This window comes from Schistocerca nitens, chromosome 3 (genome assembly GCF_023898315.1).
Source record: "Schistocerca nitens isolate TAMUIC-IGC-003100 chromosome 3, iqSchNite1.1, whole genome shotgun sequence".
NCBI classification, from domain to species: domain Eukaryota; kingdom Metazoa; phylum Arthropoda; class Insecta; order Orthoptera; family Acrididae; genus Schistocerca; species Schistocerca nitens.
Window position 1 is genome coordinate 974528812 of NC_064616.1, and position 18459 is coordinate 974547270.

Here is an 18459-nt window from a genome sequence, read left to right on the forward strand (position 1 = left end):
ATATCTGGGAGTATGCGTACGGAACGATTTGAAGTGGAATGATTATATAAAATTAATTGTTGGTAAGGCGGGTGCCAGGTTGAGATTCATTGAGAGAGTCCTTAGAAAATGTAGTCCATCAACAAAGCAGGTGGCTTACAAAACACTCGTTCGACCTATACTTGAGTATTGCTCATCAGTGTGGGATCAGTACCAGGTCGGGTTGACGGTGGAGATAGAGAAGATCCAAAGAAAAGCGGCGCGTTTCGTCACAGGGTTATTTGGTAAGCGTGATAGTGTTACGGAGATGTGGCAGACTCTGCAAGAGAGGCGCACTGCATCGCGGTGTAGCTTGCTGTCCAGGTTTCGAGAGGGTGCGTTTCTGGATGAGGTATCGAATATATTGCTTCCCCCTACTTATACCTCCCGAGGAGATCACGAATGTAAAATTAGAGAGATTAGAGCGCGCACGGAGGCTTTCAGACAGTCGTTCTTCCCTCGAACCATACGCGACCGGAACAGGAAAGGGAGGTAATGACAGTGGCACGTAAAGTGCCCTCCGCCACACACCGTTGGGTGGCTTTCGGAGTATAAATGTAGATGTAGATGTAGGTGCAGACATTAAACATTCCAGAATGCTGATATTTTTACAGAAATTGAATATTCCAGAAAATAAAAACATTAGAAACATAGTATATTCCAAGAACTTTCCATTAACGACAAATATTAAATAATTGCTGGTGGTGGTCGGGTTTGAAATGACGACCTGCAGTACGCACGCGACAATGTTTACCACTACGCCACACTGCGTGCCGTACCCGCCGCGCTGCTGGGCTAATTTAAGAGTGGTGCTGTCTTCTAGCAAGCAAAACTATTTGCATAATCCTGGTAAGCAAACAGGGGCCCATGTTTGTTGTATGGTTGTAAACTCTTGATTGCACACAACTCGGCTGAAAGGGAAGGATAGGCCACTATGTATAATATAAAACCCAGAAAGATACGCTGGAGTAAGGGGAATGTGACGAGATGAGTGGATTCCAGATGTTTTCACGCTTCGTCAAGCTGTTGCAATGGTGGCCGGTGCCCTATTCACAGAGCTCAGTGAAAGTAGTGGCGATCAAGTTTTTTGGAGAAGAAAAAGAAATTCGGTGCCGCGGCTGAACACCGTGGCGGTTAATGCATAGCACTTTCATCACGCAGTCGTAGTCGTCATTAGGTCTCTGATGTTATACAAATAATCCGTAACACTGTGGAAATATAGTTTCGCAATTTGACAACAAAATGAATTTATTTTCTCTCTAATAAAACCATTTTACTTACTTATTCTTGTGTTTGCTTTACGTGGGGAAATTCAGGGCCTTGGAGCTACACTATGTGATCAAAAGTATCCGGACACCTCCAAAAACATACGTTTTTCAAATTAGGTGCATTGTACTGCCATCTACTGCCAGTTACTCCATATCAGCGACCTCAGTATGGGTGTTACTTGTGTCATACGTCTGCACGCGAGATTTCCACACTCCTAAACATCTCTAGGTCCACTGTTTCCGATGTGGTAGTGAAGTGCAAACGTGAAGGTACACGTACAGCACAAAAGCGTACAGGCCGACCTCGTCTGTTGACTGACAGAGACCGCCGGCAGTTGAAGAGAGTCGGTATGTGTAACAGGCAGACATCTATCCAGACCATCAAACAGGAATTCCATGCTGCATCAGGATCCACTGCAAGTACTATGACAGTTAGGCGAGAGGTGAGAAAACTTGGATTTCATGGTCTAGCGGCTACTCATAAGCCACACATCACGCCGGTAAATGCCAAACGACGTCTCGCTTGGTGTAAGGAGCGTAAACATTGGACAATTGAACAGTGGAAAAACGTTGTGTGGAGTGACGAATCACGGTACACAATGTGGCGATCCGATGGCAGGATGTGGGTATGGCGAATGCCCGGTGAACGTCATCTGCCAGCGTGTGTAGTGCCAACAGTAAAATTCGGAGGCGGTGGTGTTATGGTGTGGTCGTGTTTTCCATGGAGGGGGCTTGCACCGCGTGTTGTTTTGCGTGGCACTATCACAGAACAGACCTACATTGATGTTTTAAGTACCTTCTTGCTTCCCACTGTTGAAGAGCAATTCGGGGATGGCGATTGCATCTTTCAACATGATCGAGCACCTATTCATAGTGCACGGCCTGTGGCGGAGTGGGTACACGAGAGTAACATCCCTGTAATGGACTAGTCTGCATAGAGTCCTGACCTGAATCCTATAGAACACCTTTGGGGTGTTTTGTAACGCCGACTTCGTGTCAGGCTTCACCGACCGACATCGATACCTCTCCTCAGTGCAGCACTCTGTGATGAATGGGCTGCCATTCCCCAAGAAACCTTCCAGCACCTGATTCAACGTATGCCTGCGAGAGTGGAAGCTGTCATCAAGGCTAAGGGTTGGCCAACACCATATTGAAATCCAGCATCACCGATGGAGGGCGCCGCGAACTTTTAAGTCATTTTCAGCCATGTGTCTGGATACTTTTGATCACATAGTGTATTTGTTACTTCTGATCGGGCATTCCAACTTCTGCTACTACAACATATTTTTTGATGCGTGAGATACAGTGAAAAGTCAGTATAAAATACAATCATAATACTACATACACTAATTTTATAAACAACACACTTTATGCTTGAGTTGCGTCTGATGTAATGTACCCACCTTCTTCCATCAGGACGGTGTCTCAGCCGTTTATTGCCTCCTGCAATCAAGAAAAGAACTAACTTGGTTCATCTATCATCCATTCATCTGGCTGCGTGTACTGCGCAACAACATTTAATTTTAATTACAGTGTTATTAATTTCGCTCCAGTCTGTTCCCTGAGCCATCTGGTATTTGACGCCACATAACTCGGTATTAATTTGTGCCACCTTATTTGATGTATGAGAAAGGAAGATGTAATTGGTTGCAGGTACAGTTTGACTTTCCGTTGTTTCCCATAAGGATTAGAAGACGTTATTAGGTGTGGGTCCCAAACATGCAGCCACAATAATGTCTCTCTCTCTCTCTCTCTCTCTCTCTCTCTCTCTCTCTCTCTGACATCTAGAAGTAGCTTTAGCTTTCTGGAACAGTGTCATAGCAACACGGAAAATACTTCTGCTTGCGATATAGGTCATTAGTAGTAGGAAGAAGGATGTTGTCATTGTTAGCACTGCTATGATAGGATGAGAAGTATTAACTTTCAATTTTGGTATGTTACAGGTTGGAGAGCAACACCGCCTCCTAACCAATGCAACTATGCGCTTCGTCTTCTTTACAGGTAAGTGATCATCTTGTAATATTATAAGTCACCGTCTCGTTTCCTGAAGTACTCCTAAAAAGAATTCCCTTCACCTCTGTATGGCTGGCACAGAACCGGCTATAATGACCAGAGGTGTTACTAAAGGAAGCAGCTTGGACAACTAGGATGTATGATTTCGTATGATTGCAACAACACGAGACTGCGACCGGTTTTGTTTTTCTTTCGTATGGTCATAAACTAAATCGTTGATGACAAACTCATACGAAACCGTGTAACATTATTGCAACTTGAATGCTTGATTTCACGAGAAAATTTATTCACAATAAGATATCATAGTTCATTCTCTTCGGAAAGAGGATTTCACGGGCAATAGAACATCGGAACATACAAACGACCAGCTTACAATTTACTTAGCTATGTTCAGAGCTCGTAAACAAATAGACTGTGATTTTCATGTATGGTGGCGACAGACTATGCGGATTTCAGTTCTTAAACACAATAACAGGTGCTCAGTGGAAACTCTTGCCATCTGTAAAGCATATTATCAACGCGTTTCTAATTTATGGAAGCAAATATCCCACTACCCAGTGCAATAGTATAGGCTTTGTTCCGCTTGTTAAGGCTCAATGATTGTTTGGTGTAGAATGGTTATGTCCACAAACTCCACAAATGTCAAGAAACTGAAACTCCACAAATGTCAAGAAACTGAAACTTAAATAGGTCAAGTAATAATTTTATGGTAATCTTTGGTTGAACGTAACGAAAGGTCGGCACAAACATAACATCCTCAACAACGTGTCTGTTTAGAGAAATGCTTTGGAAAAGTGTTTTGAATCTTACTTTTTACAGCGCTTACTTAAGATGAATTTGATGGAATGTTCTGCAAATAATACTAGCTTGTTATTCTTTGTATTTACCTCGCTTGTATAAAGTCGAGAGAGAGATTACACTTAAGATGGTCTGATTGACGTGATACAACAATTAATGTCATAATTCTCATACTGCAGCTGGAATCAAGGGGGAGACCACACGCACCACATATTCAGAGTTGAGGGGTTAGCGTTGAAACGGCTTGGTATGGCCTCTGGCTTCCACTCGCGAGCATGTTGAACTTTTCGATTACAGTGAGAAGACGTAGAGTAATTAAATAAGCTATTACATTAAGAGCTTTTGCCAGATTACAACGTGAACACTTGTTTCGACTGTTTCGTGTTTAGCGTGTAACCGAGAGTTCAACTGAACTTACTTTTTTATGGGGGAAAGTGAATATTAACTTTTGTTTAAATTTGGTAGCAGTCACAGTTATTGTATTTTATTCTACAATAAGGCAAAAAACTCCCATTATTAATAATTTCTTTGAGTTGAGAGTCCTCATTACCCATTGTTGGCATATATAGCTGCATTTCAACCAATTAAAATCTTACGGTAATTAAGCGAAATTGTAACCCAAAAAAGACAACATAGCTAATGTTAAAAGAAAATTCTGGCCAAAGTTTAACACTGTTACATTTGTCTCAAGACGATTTAACTTGAACAACTTGTATTGGCTGCAGGGCATCTTTCTTACAGTCACCAAGATTGTGCGAATATTTGTTCCAGTTGTAAAATAAGGATGTATGGATGTTTCTACAGGAAAAAAAAATCTGTGTCACTCCTTTATGCAGTCTTTACGCGGATCCTGTTTCTCAGAGTAATGCACACCAGACGTGATTTCCAATGTGGTTATTGGACGCCCAGAATCGAAACAGTACATCACAATGAACGTGCCCTTCAGCGTGATTTGCGGCCGGGGGAAAGCGTCTCGGTTCATCAATGGTTATTTTGGTAATTGTTACATTTAACACTACACAAACACCGCTCCTACTTCACTGTATCTATTAAGACGCAAATTTGCTACTTTGTTCGTATGTTAAACATATTGCTCTGTGTTTAATACGCACTGTACTGACTTGCTATAGGAGCGACTAGTGACAACGAAAGCAATCTTGAAATTTGTTTGTCTGTTTCATGGCAGGTTCTTAAAATCGCGCAAACTCACTCTTGAACGGAGAGAACTCGTACATAACATCAAATATTCCAGAACATATTTCTGCTAAATTGATGAGAAAGCCCCACAATATATTAGATAGCATCAAGCTATTTACAGAAACTAAGACGCAAATTCACAACTTTTTAGTTCACAGTCCACCTGTCTACGCCGTACACCACCGTTCACTGACGTTATCGCAGTCTACAGCTCAAGGCTTTGAACGCCGGTATGTCATTACATGACACTTAATTATATCAGATCGCACCAAAAACGTAGCGGTTTTGATAAATTTCAGTGCACCGGTGCCGTGAAGTGGTATACTTTCACAGTAAACAAGTCATAACACGAAATGCGTCAAATAGGAAAAATCTGTAGCCGCCGATGTCTCGTTTACCGTCACTTTATTAAAACAAAACGTACGGAAAACAACGCGTTATCGAGAGATCCCCAGTGTGCGGTGTTTTCAAACATCATAAGTTACAAATGTCATTAAACGTGGACTGGAACTAGAAACGACGCAATCCAATATGGCGCCCCCCAAGTTGTGCTTGTGACTTAGCAACCGATCTTGCATCTCACTGGCCACGTTGCTCTCCATGTTGCAAAAAGGTGATGCGTCTCAGTCTGCCTTTCACTCTTATAATTTCTCCATAACATGAAGTACAATGTTGTGACGACAGAAAACTTGTACAGATTCACGTCCACGTTGGCTTTCACGTCTAGTGTGAGGACGGCTTTACAGTTACTCCATGAGCGCCCGTGTGGACTGGAAATAGCTTTCTTGTTCAGGGATCCAAAGATAGGTCACCCGTGGGAACCGTACGACGACTATTAATAAACGTTTAAGTATCATCTGGAAAAATTAAATTTAAAATATTTATTTATTTATTTGCAGGTTCCGTAGAGGTATACATTGGAATCCCATAGCACGCCGCTAGATACGACAAAAGAAAACGGCCCAGCCCACTGATAAACTGAAAATGCCATTTTCTTTTGGCTCCTCTATCAGGTTGCTAAGGTACTGCGTCCGACATGTACCTGCAAACACACTAAAATTAATTACATATCTTCAAATATTGAGGAGATAGTTAAGTTTTATGAGTAGCTCTCGTAGTGAAGGCGTTCCGACAAATAACAATGAAACCAGAGTATCAGTGGATGTGATACAAATATTTCCCATAAAAGCCCTAGCCACAGTGTTTTGCTTCGTGAATCCCCTTCACACATGCTCACAGATAACGAACAGAATTGCGTGGAATGTAGTCGGCCGTTGATTTGCTCTGTTTGGGTAGGGAGATGGAGCGATGCGGCTCGTGACTTCCTGCAGAGGAGAAAGTGTCTGCCGGCCATCTCTTCCTCTTACACAATCGACGGCGACGGTTCACTAGCAGGCCTCGCTTTCTGTCCACTAGTCGAATACATGTCGAGTACACATATCAAGGAGATGTGCAGAATGTCATTTAGAAACGTATATTACAATATAGATTTTGAAAAGGTTTTTTGAAATAAGCAGTAGAACTAAACTGTGGGACGATGAATACTGCAAGATGTCCCCACCATCTTACGCAGTAGATGCATCGTAAACACGGAAGTCCTACGGACATCAAATTTGAATCGAAACATACACTATGACAAAGATGCAGTACGTCACCCATTATTTTTGGATAATGAATGAATGGCAGAAAGCGGTAAATCCTGGAGTAAAAATAAGTGAGGATACAGTGGTAAATTGAAACAGTAATTACTGTGCCGGCCGAAGTGGCCGAGCGGTTCTAGGCGCTTCAGTCTGGAACCGCACGACCGCTACGGTCGCAGGTTCGAATCATGCATCGGGCATGGATGTGTATGATGTCCTTAGGTTAGATAGGTTTAAGTAGCTCTCAGTTCTAGGGGACTGATGACCTCAGATGTTCAGTTCAAATGGTTCAAATGGCTCTGAGCACTATGGGACTAAACAGCTATGGTTATCAGTCCCCTAGAACTTAAAACTACTTAAACCGAACTAACCTAAGGACATCACACAACACCCAGTCATCACGAGGCAGAGAAAATCCCTGACCCCGCCGAGATGTTAAGTCCCATAGTGCTCAGAGCCATTTGAACCATTTTTGAAGTAATTACTGTTGTATATTCTCCAAGAGCGCGTGTACAAATTAGAGCATATTGTAAGCGAGTGCGACGCTCCAGAATAGAAAATGATAGCTTTCCAAGGGGAATTTCCTAGCGATCATACATAGATGCCCTTTACACTCCTTATGAAAAGATGTCGCACTTTTATTACTTAGGGATTGATTTATGTAGTGACATCGGCAGAAATACAGAAATAATGGTGCAACTTTTCGTACAGATATATGGGGACTATCAGCAAAACGCTGAATAAAAAGACGAGGAAACACAAAACAATAAAAATTTACCGATTCTGACATATGGGAATGCCGGCCGGAGTGGCCGTGCGGTTCTAGGCGCTTCAGTTTGGAACCGAGCGACCGCTACGGTCGCAGGTTCGAATCCTGCCTCGGGCATGGATGTGTGATGTCCTTAGGTTAGTTAGGTTTAATTAGTTCTAAGTTCTAGGCGACTGATGACCTCAGAAGTTAAGTCGCATAGTGCTCAGAGCCATTTGCACCATTTTCACATATGGGAATGAGACTTGATTACCCTTACAGAGAGACCAAATACCAGAAATGAGATGAAAAAGCTAAGCATACTCTGTGGTGGAGAGGATAATTAATCGTGAACATCATACGAACAGAAGGAAATATTATATATTATAAAACGGCTACGAAAATAGAAGAAAATAGAAATAAATAGAAATAACGTACCAATAGAACGGACGACGGAGGACACCCCAAACTAAAGATAATGCAAGGGTATAGCTCAAAATGGGGAAGATACGTGGTAGGATCTCGGAAAAACGGAAAAAATTCTTTGGACAAAACTGGTACAGTCTTTTTGTATAGTGAAGAAGAAGAAGAAAAGGAAGAATAAGCAGAAGTGGTAGATTGTAATACACAATTGTTTTAACATTGAGGCTAGCAAATTAAACGGCGTATTCCATTGTTCCCGACAAGTCGAATAATTCACCATCCTATTTCCATAGTATGACGCTTGAAGTACATAAACAGACCTTATGATATTTTTCATCCTAATTAAAATAAAAGGGACAAAATATAAAAAAACATGAAATCATGTCAGAAATATAAAAGACATGAAATCATTAAATGATGTCTACATAATCTTTGACGAGTTCCAAGGCCTAAACAAACTGGACCCTCTGCTGGTACTTGACCAGCCTGTGTGAAACTCAAGTCACAGCACAACGCTTGGCATTATTTGTACATTTCTTCTTGGAATATTCTACGTCCTTCGTGAAGACCGCTGGTTTTGTGAGACTCGGTATCACTCGACTCACCAGATCCCCTGCTGTTTTATTCACAGCTTTTACGAACATTATTACTACATCTCACCACTTGGTACTATTCATAACAACAGGAAATAACGTGCGACACACTTTGTACCACTTGTACCTGTCTACAGTCACAAAAATACAGCAGGACTATTATGGAGTCACCCGAATTTTCGAATGTTAAAACTACCTGTCAACTGTAGACGTCTCCGGTACCAATAAATAAGTGACATTCGTTCCAAGAATACCGACTATCGTATGTGTCCCTGGTACTTGTGAGATCCTAATGTATTCTATAGCGCGGGTGATAGGCAGGTAAAGCTTCGCCGAGCCAAGATCATTACTATCCTCCAGTACAGACACTAGCTTCGTGTGCTTCCACCCTTCCGGGAAGGTTCAAAAGAAGCGAGTTCTCGAGGCAAATCGTAGAAGCAGTAACCTGCGAGAGAGCTTCAGACCTGAACTTCTTTCTGTGTCTCACACACGCTGTTATTGCTCCTTGTGGTGCGACAAGGCATACGGCCTATTCCTTTCACGTTCATCTGACGCCTCTTCATTGCTGAGCTTGGTCTAGCGCTGACGTTTATGTTTACACAAGCATTCACTGCTGGTTTGGGCCTGCGAGTACGCAACAGTATTCTATGCGTCTCCCAGATTTGCATTCATTCATGGTTTTCTTTAAGTGTGTTACGACGGAGAAAAACAAACTGACGACAAGGTGAGAGCAGTATAAGGGACGAAGAACCGAATAAAGGCATCGACGTGGAGCTGCGGACGTATAACACAAAGACGCTTGCAAACAGAGCATCGTTCGCATGTTAGGCGCTAAGATTCTTTGATCAGTGTGTGACAGCCAGTGCCTTTAGTTACATACTACTCAAAAGCACACTCAGTACTTAGGTGTGGAATTTTCGTGTGGGGAACAAATGCACAAAGTATTAAAAAATATTCAAACTACAGAAAAGTGGCATAAGAATAATAAGCAAACTAGTAGTAGGGCTCACTGACAAAATCTCTTCGAGACAACGGAGATTTTAACTACACCACGAAAGTGCTCGTACATTTACAAATCAGATATGCACATGAGGAAAACCTCGATACTTGCTGTATGAACAGTTCGTTCCATGGCCATGCAAAGTGGTCTTGACCATACGTGCATTTACCATGAAACAATAAACATAATCTGAAAACACCGTTTTCGGCTAAGGAATAAAACTATACAGTAAATTGCCTATTACGATTAACGAGATTACTAAAAATCTCCCTTTCAAAAGCGGTTAAAATTACGAGTTAACCGGTACTTGCTGTATAGTAAAGGATTAATCAGATAACACCGGACGGGGTTTGGTAAAAGAATGGAAAACAGCTACATAGTAATAAAACCCCTGTGTCATCTTGCAACACACTTTCGCAATATAATGTTACTTTTTCTTCTCTGAAAAATCTTACATCAAAGCTCTGCAATGGATTATGCTAACATTTTATCTCCTGAATGAATTTCTCACTCTGCAGCGGAGAGTGCTCTGATATGAAACTTACTGGCAGATTAAAACAGTTTGGCAGACTGGAACTCTAAGTGCTCTGCCGACTGAGATACAGAAGCACGACTCAGGTCCCCGCCCCACAGCTTTACTTCCACCAGTACCGCACCTCCGTATCTTCCAAACTTCACAGAAAAATTCACTCAGTAAACGAACAACAAGGCTGTGGCTAATTCGTGCCTCCACAGCTCCCATTTTTCCAAGAGTGTTAGCCCCGCAAGTTTCGCAGAAGAACTTCTGTGAAGCTTGAAAGGTGGAGATGAGGTACTGCCGGAATTATAGCTGTGCAGAGAGGTCGTCCGTTGTGCTCGGGTAGCTCAGTCGGTGGAGCATTTGCCCACACAAGACAAAGAAAGGCCTTGGGTTCGAGTTACGATTTTAATCTACCAGTAAGTTTCCGCATCTTCTTTCTGACCTCAGCATCTCACTCAGAATTGTGGGGTACTGACTCATTTTTGCAGGCAAACTAATCAGAAGTTGCGGTTCACAAAATGGAATCAAATATCATAGTCAAGGTTCTGATGACAGCTGACAATGTATATATAGTGTGTGTATTGCGTGCAAGTACTAGTGCTTAGAAATGAATTGACAGTGTAGCACTAGCTTTCCACATAACGGAATAACTTCTTTGCAAGAATGTATAAACAAAATACATTCATCATAGAACATCGATCGTGTAACTGTTTGACCTCAAACATTAAAAGTTTGTGTTTGTAGCAGTATTACACAGAAGGCGTAAACAATATTTTCAGACATGAATGTATAAACAAAACAGTATTGTACACAAGTAATAAACGAAACTAGGGTGCTCTATTTAAAATAACACACTGTCTTGGATTCTGAAGGATGGTGAATTTAATCCCTATTGGGCCATCCTGATTAAGATTTCCTGACTGTACTAGAATCACTTGAGGCAAATGGCAAGATGGTTCTCATTGTAGAATCACGGCCGACTACCTGCCACCTTCTTAAGCCTGTGAGCAAGTACATGTCTGCATATAAGAATTTAGCTTTTTGTTCTCTAATTTTTATATCACGCCGACCGCGGTGGTCTAGCGGTTCTAGGCGCGCAGTCCGGAACCGCGCGGCTGCTACGGTCGCAGGTTCGAATCCTGCCTCGGGCATGGATGTGTGTGATGTCCTTAGGTTAGTTAGGTTTAAGTAGTTCTAAGTTATAGGGGACTGATGACCACAGATGTTAAGTCCCATAGTGCTCAGAGCCATTTGAACCATTTTTTTTTATATCACGAAATTTCCAATATCAGTGTAAAACTCATACACAAACATATAAACAGCAACTACTACTACTACTAGTACTACTACTAAGGACTCATAATTGGCTGCAAATACTGATTACACCTTCTGTGTAATACATAAACTTGTAACGTTTGAGTTCAAACACTTACACGAACGATATTCTATGATGAGTAATAATAATTTCATGTTGTCGACCGGCATGATGAGCTTTCTTCTGTTGGACGTGACTTAGGTATTCACAAACTACGCCAGTGCATGCTACTGAGGAAAAAGAATCTACAGATTAACAGGGAATGGGAACCACATGTCGTTCCTGGCAAATCTTTGCACTACTGTGAGATGAAGGCTGTGACAAAGGCAGACTGAAATATTCCGTCTTCTTTGTAGGATTCGATACCATGATCTTTAGGGCTCCACGAACGCGCTTTACCACTAAACCACACCTGCGATGACTGAACGAACGACTCGACGTTAAAGTTCCCATTATGTGTGCCTGTGATGCTGGTTGAGCTCATAAATTTGACAGTTAACCTTACTTCATCTCCTCCTTTGTTTCCTTTCTTTCATAAATGAATTGTAGCAACTCTCTGAAACAACGGAATTAGAACGGGGGTAACCATCAGCGTGGTTCATATGTGTAATACTTGCACATAATCAGAAAGTAACGAACTTATAAATTCCGTCACTCTTTTTCTCACTCACTCTCCTCAAAGATGTGTTTGTTTTAGGTTAAGAAACAAAGTTATTTAGGAGCTATGAGACAAAAAGAGGGTACCCGAAGCGATGGGAAAAGGAAGGAATCGTCTCGACATGATCTGAAGGTCGCAGCATTTTGCTGAGCTGAAGAGTCTAATCGGCTAGCGATAGTATTTACGTGCTGTATCAAACCAACTCTGGTGTTGATTACAAAAACAACACAATAACTGGGTTGTAATAGTTACAGAAACATATTTGAAGGGCCCTTACTTAACCACAGAAAGGTGCATGTTCAATTATACAGCGATATTCGTTGTGAAATATCTTCTGCCTTACCGTGTAGGCTGCATGTTCAAGACGAATTTTGTAAACTGAAAAACTGAATTATTCTCCACACGCAGTGAAAGCACAAAATAAGGTGACAAATTTGTGGGTCATAGTCCAGTGACGTGGGAGTTATGGTCACGTGTTAGGGACGACCGCAGAACACACATGTAACACATTCGCAGCATGTCTTTGCTAAGTACGTTGTTGTTAGTATAACGACGTAATATTCTCTTATTACACTACTCTGGCCACGTAAAGAAAGATACTGGATTGAGTTCGGTTCAGTCAGCCCTGCGCGTTTTGGTATTCTCGCGAAGTAAAGCAACGCCAAGCGCGCGTCACGCCGCCGCGGTTGCCGATTCTGGCGGAATCACAAACACAGGGGAACTCCAAGCCTTCAGCAGTTCAGAGCCTCTCCAACAATTCAGTCAGCTCTTCAAACATTTTTCTGGTTACAGCACGGAATATCCCGCTAGTTGTATAGAAAGTGCTGTAAATCAATGGAGCAAGGAATTCTGCGCACTTGTTCGAGTTGGTGGTATTTCTGGCTATCTAATCAATACCAACTGTATCTGCACTAATAATAAAATTTTCATGAGGTTTTCGCAGGTAACTTAAGTGTAGCTTGGGGCAACATACAGCCTTTGTTTCATCAAAATCGGAACACGAAAAAAAAAAAGAAAGGCTATCGTAACTTAAAATTTTTATCTAAAATCGTCTGTCCACCTTACAAAGGATACTGTCCATCGCACCACTCTCTGATTTAGCCGTCAAATAGCCTAATGGGTAGCCCGTCAAAACCTTAGCACAGAAAGGATGAAGGTGTACTGCACTGTGGAAAAGAAACAAAATAGAAACAGTGAACAGTCCAAACATAAGAAGTGCAACATCGAACAAACTCTGAGAATCACGGTGTTGTTGCCGTTTGGTCACTTTGTTGAACGGCAAAGCGGGAGATCCGCGATCCGTGTTCAAATATCACACATACCACTTTTTTCATGAAATTCTGAACTTTCCGTCCGGTCATTGACGTGTCTGTTCTCCTTCTGTAGTCTTGGCAATTGTCTTACTATACATTGGTTATAGCATATGAGTGATGTGGTAAGAATATATTACCGTCGCAAGTAAATGTGATGAACAGTGAGAGCAGGCGAGATGCTGCATAGACGTCTTACAGAAATGAAAACAACAAACAAACGGGTGTGAACTACGTTACAACAAAGAAATTCAAGAGTCAAAACTTTCAAAACGGAACGCGTCTCGTAACACGTGGTACTAGTCTAGAAGAAATAGGAGGTACGTACATCTATCTCTCCCTTTCTTACATCTCGCTGTTGCAAACTCACGTTAAATCATGACACAGACACAAGTCTGAATACACTGAATAGACACATCAGTGACCGGATGCTCATTTCATAATTTTGAGGAAAAAAAAAAGGGGCGCGAGGGAGATTTCAACACGGAGCTTTTTAACCTCGGTGACATAAGTATTTTCGGGAGTTTACACCAGTGACGGAATTAAACGTCGCAAACTTATCTTTAGTGATCGCATAAGGGTTGCGTTTTTACAGGTTGTAGTACTCAATGACCCTTATTTAACTTCCGTTCCGAAGCGTAGGAGGGAGTCACGACGTTAACAATTGGTGTCCTATTTCTATACTTTCAGATACGTGGAAGATAACAGAGGAGGCCACCTGCATTTAATTGTCAGACTTTCCCAATACGATTGGTTCGTTGACACAAAATATGTTTCGATGCCGTAAACACAGATCTGGTAATGATGCTGTCAGTTGACGGATTTCTCTACAGAAATGGCAAAGTTTGGTGAGCTGGAAACTGGCGCGAAGACCCAGTCGTCCGGTGTGCTCACTAATGACGTCAGAGAAAAACTTTTGGAGACCAATATACTGAAAGCGGGAAATACTTCCGTTCGGAGCTCGCGAGATCATGGCGGGTGGCGGAGAATATTCACACTGAGGGACTGGATAACAACTAATGTCAAATACAGTAACATGGAGAGAGTAAAAGGACATAATTATTTACGTTAAAGCTTTTACTCTGGAACAATTACTTGAGAAGTTATCCTATAAAATTTATATCTTCATTGATATTTATCTCTTTATGACAAATTAGATGTCTTCATAAGGACAATCAATTTAGCTGCACAGAATTTACATTCGATACCCGGCACAGGTGAGACAGTGTGACGTAATAAAATAGTTGAATTAACTAGTTTACAGACACTTAGAAGAAAGGTACAGATTAACACGCGGCGGTATGTAATTCTGCTATCACAGCAACAGTGTAATTCAAGATCAGTATATACAGCTGACTCATATTTACGTAGGTAAATTGATAATTAATTATTAAGCATGCAAATTAGGAGAAAATGTTAAGGAATAAATAACACAAACCTGAATATATGTTGAAAAACATGAGACAGTTTCCTTTCGTAACAATACCAAACCCTTATGACTACCTTCCCATTTACGCACAATTCTTCTGTGCTATAAATTATGCAGTTTAAGAGCAATATTTAGTAGTATGTATCTCGAGTACCACTAATCGTAGAATCCACCACTTAGGTTTAATTTTCTTGTTTCCTTAGCTCGTATTCGACGCCATATATTATAGTAACAAATTATGAACAATTTTAATCATTTACATAGTACTTATGAGACACGTTCTCACATCTATTTGTGACGTCAGAGGCCAGGGAGAGGAGTCGACAGAAGAACAGGAAGATAGGCGCTCAGTTAGTCGTGGGCACGGGCGGTCAGCGCGGTAGCCCGGTGGTATTCAACAGTAGCATAAGCGGCGGGTCGGCCACCTTCATGAATTGCATAGAAGTTATAGAGCTATTAAATTTTATTGATATTTATAGTTACGCTGAGACGTGTCAATGATTCGATCAGTGAACTTGGACAATGGAACTCTACGGAAGGATTCGTGCCTATTTGCGATGCTCACGCTCTGATATACATCATGATTCAAAGAAACACGTAATTATGTTGCACCTTAATTTTATACAATAAAAATTTTTATCGAAACATTAATGATACGAAGTGTTGCCGAAATCATTTTTTGAACTTGTCCAGATCTAGTGAAATTTCAGAGACTTTCAGCAACACGCTGCTGATGTATCCATAAAAAGCGGTAGCGTGCAAATACCCCGAAGAGACATAGTATTTAGCATATTTAACTGTTCAGCCGGAATTAATAAATTGCGTAATTTTGTTGCTCGATCAGGTGTGTCAGTTCGTAATTTGGGTTCTCGGCCGGGATTCGTTTATTGAAATAGATTGCTAGGTAAGCAGACCTGTGAATACAGTAATGAGACAGATTAGGTGCGATTACGGTAATCAGTGCGATAGCGGCGCTTCAATGACATGGTTCCGGTGCAGCGGCCACGGAGTAACCATCGCCGGCAGTGGCTCTAGCAATGTGGTCTTCGCCAAGGCGGCAACGGGAGCATGCGGAGGCAGCAACACGAGCATCTGCGATGGGCGACGTTCTACATCAAAGTTAAGTGAGCGGTTGTGCTATTGTACTTGCGCGTTGTTTCTCAATCTCGCTAGCCACGGCTGACGGCACCAAGAATCTATGAGCAGTCAGGAAATTTTCAAATTAACTGGGGATGGGGAAATAGTGAATCCATGGGCAATAACAATGAGTTCTTTGGCAGGATCAAATAGTAAATTAAGGCAAATGAATAGTAGCATGAGTGAATAAGTGGGGGAGATGAGTGATGAAACTGCGAAAATGAGATTAGAATTAACGAATGAATTAGAAAGTCATACAAAATGGCTTCAGAGGATCAATGAGAGAATTTTAGGGGTGGAGTCTAGCTTAACGGCAAAAATTGAAGCAGTGGAGGGAGAACTGAGCGTCAGCGATCCAATGAACTAGAAAAGAAAATAGAGTGGGAAAGAGAGCTACACTCCTGGAAATTGAAATAAGAACACCGTGAATTCATTGTCCCAGGAAGGGGAAACTTTATTGACACATTCCTGGGGTCAGATACATCACATGATCACACTGACAGAACCACAGGCACATAGACACAGGCAACAGAGCATGCACAATGTCGGCATTAGTACAGTGTATATCCACCTTTCGCAGCAATGCAGGCTGCTATTCTCCCATGGAGACGATCGTAGAGATGCTGGATGTAGTCCTGTGGAACGGCTTGCCATGCCATTTCCACCTGGCGCCTCAGTTGGACCAGCGTTCGTGCTGGACGTGCAGACCGCGTGAGACGACGCTTCATCCAGTCCCAAACATGCTCAATGGGGGACAGATCCGGAGATCTTGCTGGCCAGGGTAGTTGACTTACACCTTCTAGAGCACGTTGGGTGGCACGGGATACATGCGGACGTGCATTGTCCTGTTGGAACAGCAAGTTCCCTTGCCGGTCTAGGAATGGTAGAACGATGGGTTCGATGACGGTTTGGATGTACCGTGCACTATTCAGTGTCCCCTCGACGATCACCAGTGGTGTACGGCCAGTGTAGGAGATCGCTCCCCACACCATGATGCCGGGTGTTGGCCCTGTGTGCCTCGGTCGTATGCAGTCCTGATTGTGGCGCTCACCTGCACGGCGCCAAACACGCATACGACCATCATTGGCACCAACGCAGAAGCGACTCTCATCGCTGAAGACGACACGTCTCCATTCGTCCCTCCATTCACGCCTGTCGCGACACCACTGGAGGCGGGCTGCACGATGTTGGGGCGTGAGCGGAAGACGGCCTAACGGTGTGCGGGACCGTAGCCCAGCTTCATGGAGACGGTTGCGAATAGTCCTCGCCGATACCCCAGGAGCAACAGTGTCCCTAATTTGCTGGGAAGTGGCGGTGCGGTCCCCTACGGCACTGCGTAGGATCCTACGGTCTTGGCGTGCATCCGTGCGTCGCTGCGGTCCGGTCCCAGGTCGACGGGCACGTGCACCTTCCGCCGACCACTGGCGACAACATCGATGTACTGTGGAGACCTCACGCCCCACGTGTTGAGCAATTCGGCGGTACGTCCACCCGGCCTCCCGCATGCCCACTATACGTCCTCGCTCAAAGTCCGTCAACTGCACATACGGTTCACGTCCACGCTGTCGCGGCATGCTACCAGTGTTAAAGACTGCGATGGAGCTCCGTATGCCACGGTAAACTGGCTGACACTGACGGCGGCGGTGCACAAATGCTGCGCAGCTAGCGCCTATCGACGGCCAACACCGCGGGTCCTGGTGTGTCCGCTGTGCCGTGCGTGTGATCATTGCTTGTACAGCCCTCTCGCAGTGTCCGGAGCAAGTATGGTGGGTCTGACACACCGGTGTCAATGTGTTCTTTTTTCCATTTCCAGGAGTGTATTTCGCACTGATCAAATTTCGGAGCTGCGTAGCATAAACAGCAATGGGGAAACGCGTCGGGCAGGAATGTACATGACAAAGCAGATTTCTCAGCTTCGTAATGTGTGGTACTTTTCTGTTGAAGCAAAATACGAGGGTCAGTCAAAAAGTAATGCCTCCTATTTTTTTTTCTACGTTTGTCAGGAAATTTAAATGCAATTACATAGGTTGAAAACCACAACATTGAGGATCATTTTGTCATTTTTCAATGTAATCTCCGCCCATCTCTACAGTTTTGGTCCATCTTTGAACAAGGGCATGTATCCCAGCACGGTAAAAATCACAGCTCTGCTTCCTAAGCCATTGACGCACGGATGTTTTGACGGCCTCCTCATCTTCAAAATGAATCCCACGATGAGCTTCTTTTAGTGGCCCGAACAGATGGAAGTCTGATGGTGCCAGGTCAGGGCTGTATGGGGGATGAGGCAAAACTTCCCATCCAATTTTGACAATCTCGTCAGAGGTGTGACGACTGGTGTGTGGTCTTGCATTGTCATGCAAAAGAAGAACATCTGCCATTGATTTTGTTGGGC

At 42.9% G+C, this 18459-nt stretch overlaps 1 protein-coding gene across 1 annotated transcript in view; it reads left to right on the top strand.

Annotated features, from left to right (window-relative positions):
* Positions 1-18459, top strand: part of LOC126249509 (uncharacterized) — a 465406-nt gene that overhangs the window by 127474 nt on the left and 319473 nt on the right. Inside the window, exon 2 of the mRNA XM_049951160.1 lies at positions 3230-3287. Within this exon, the coding sequence (XP_049807117.1) occupies positions 3266-3287 (22 nt within the window). The 5' untranslated portion in view covers positions 3230-3265. The remainder of the gene's footprint in view (positions 1-3229; positions 3288-18459) is intronic.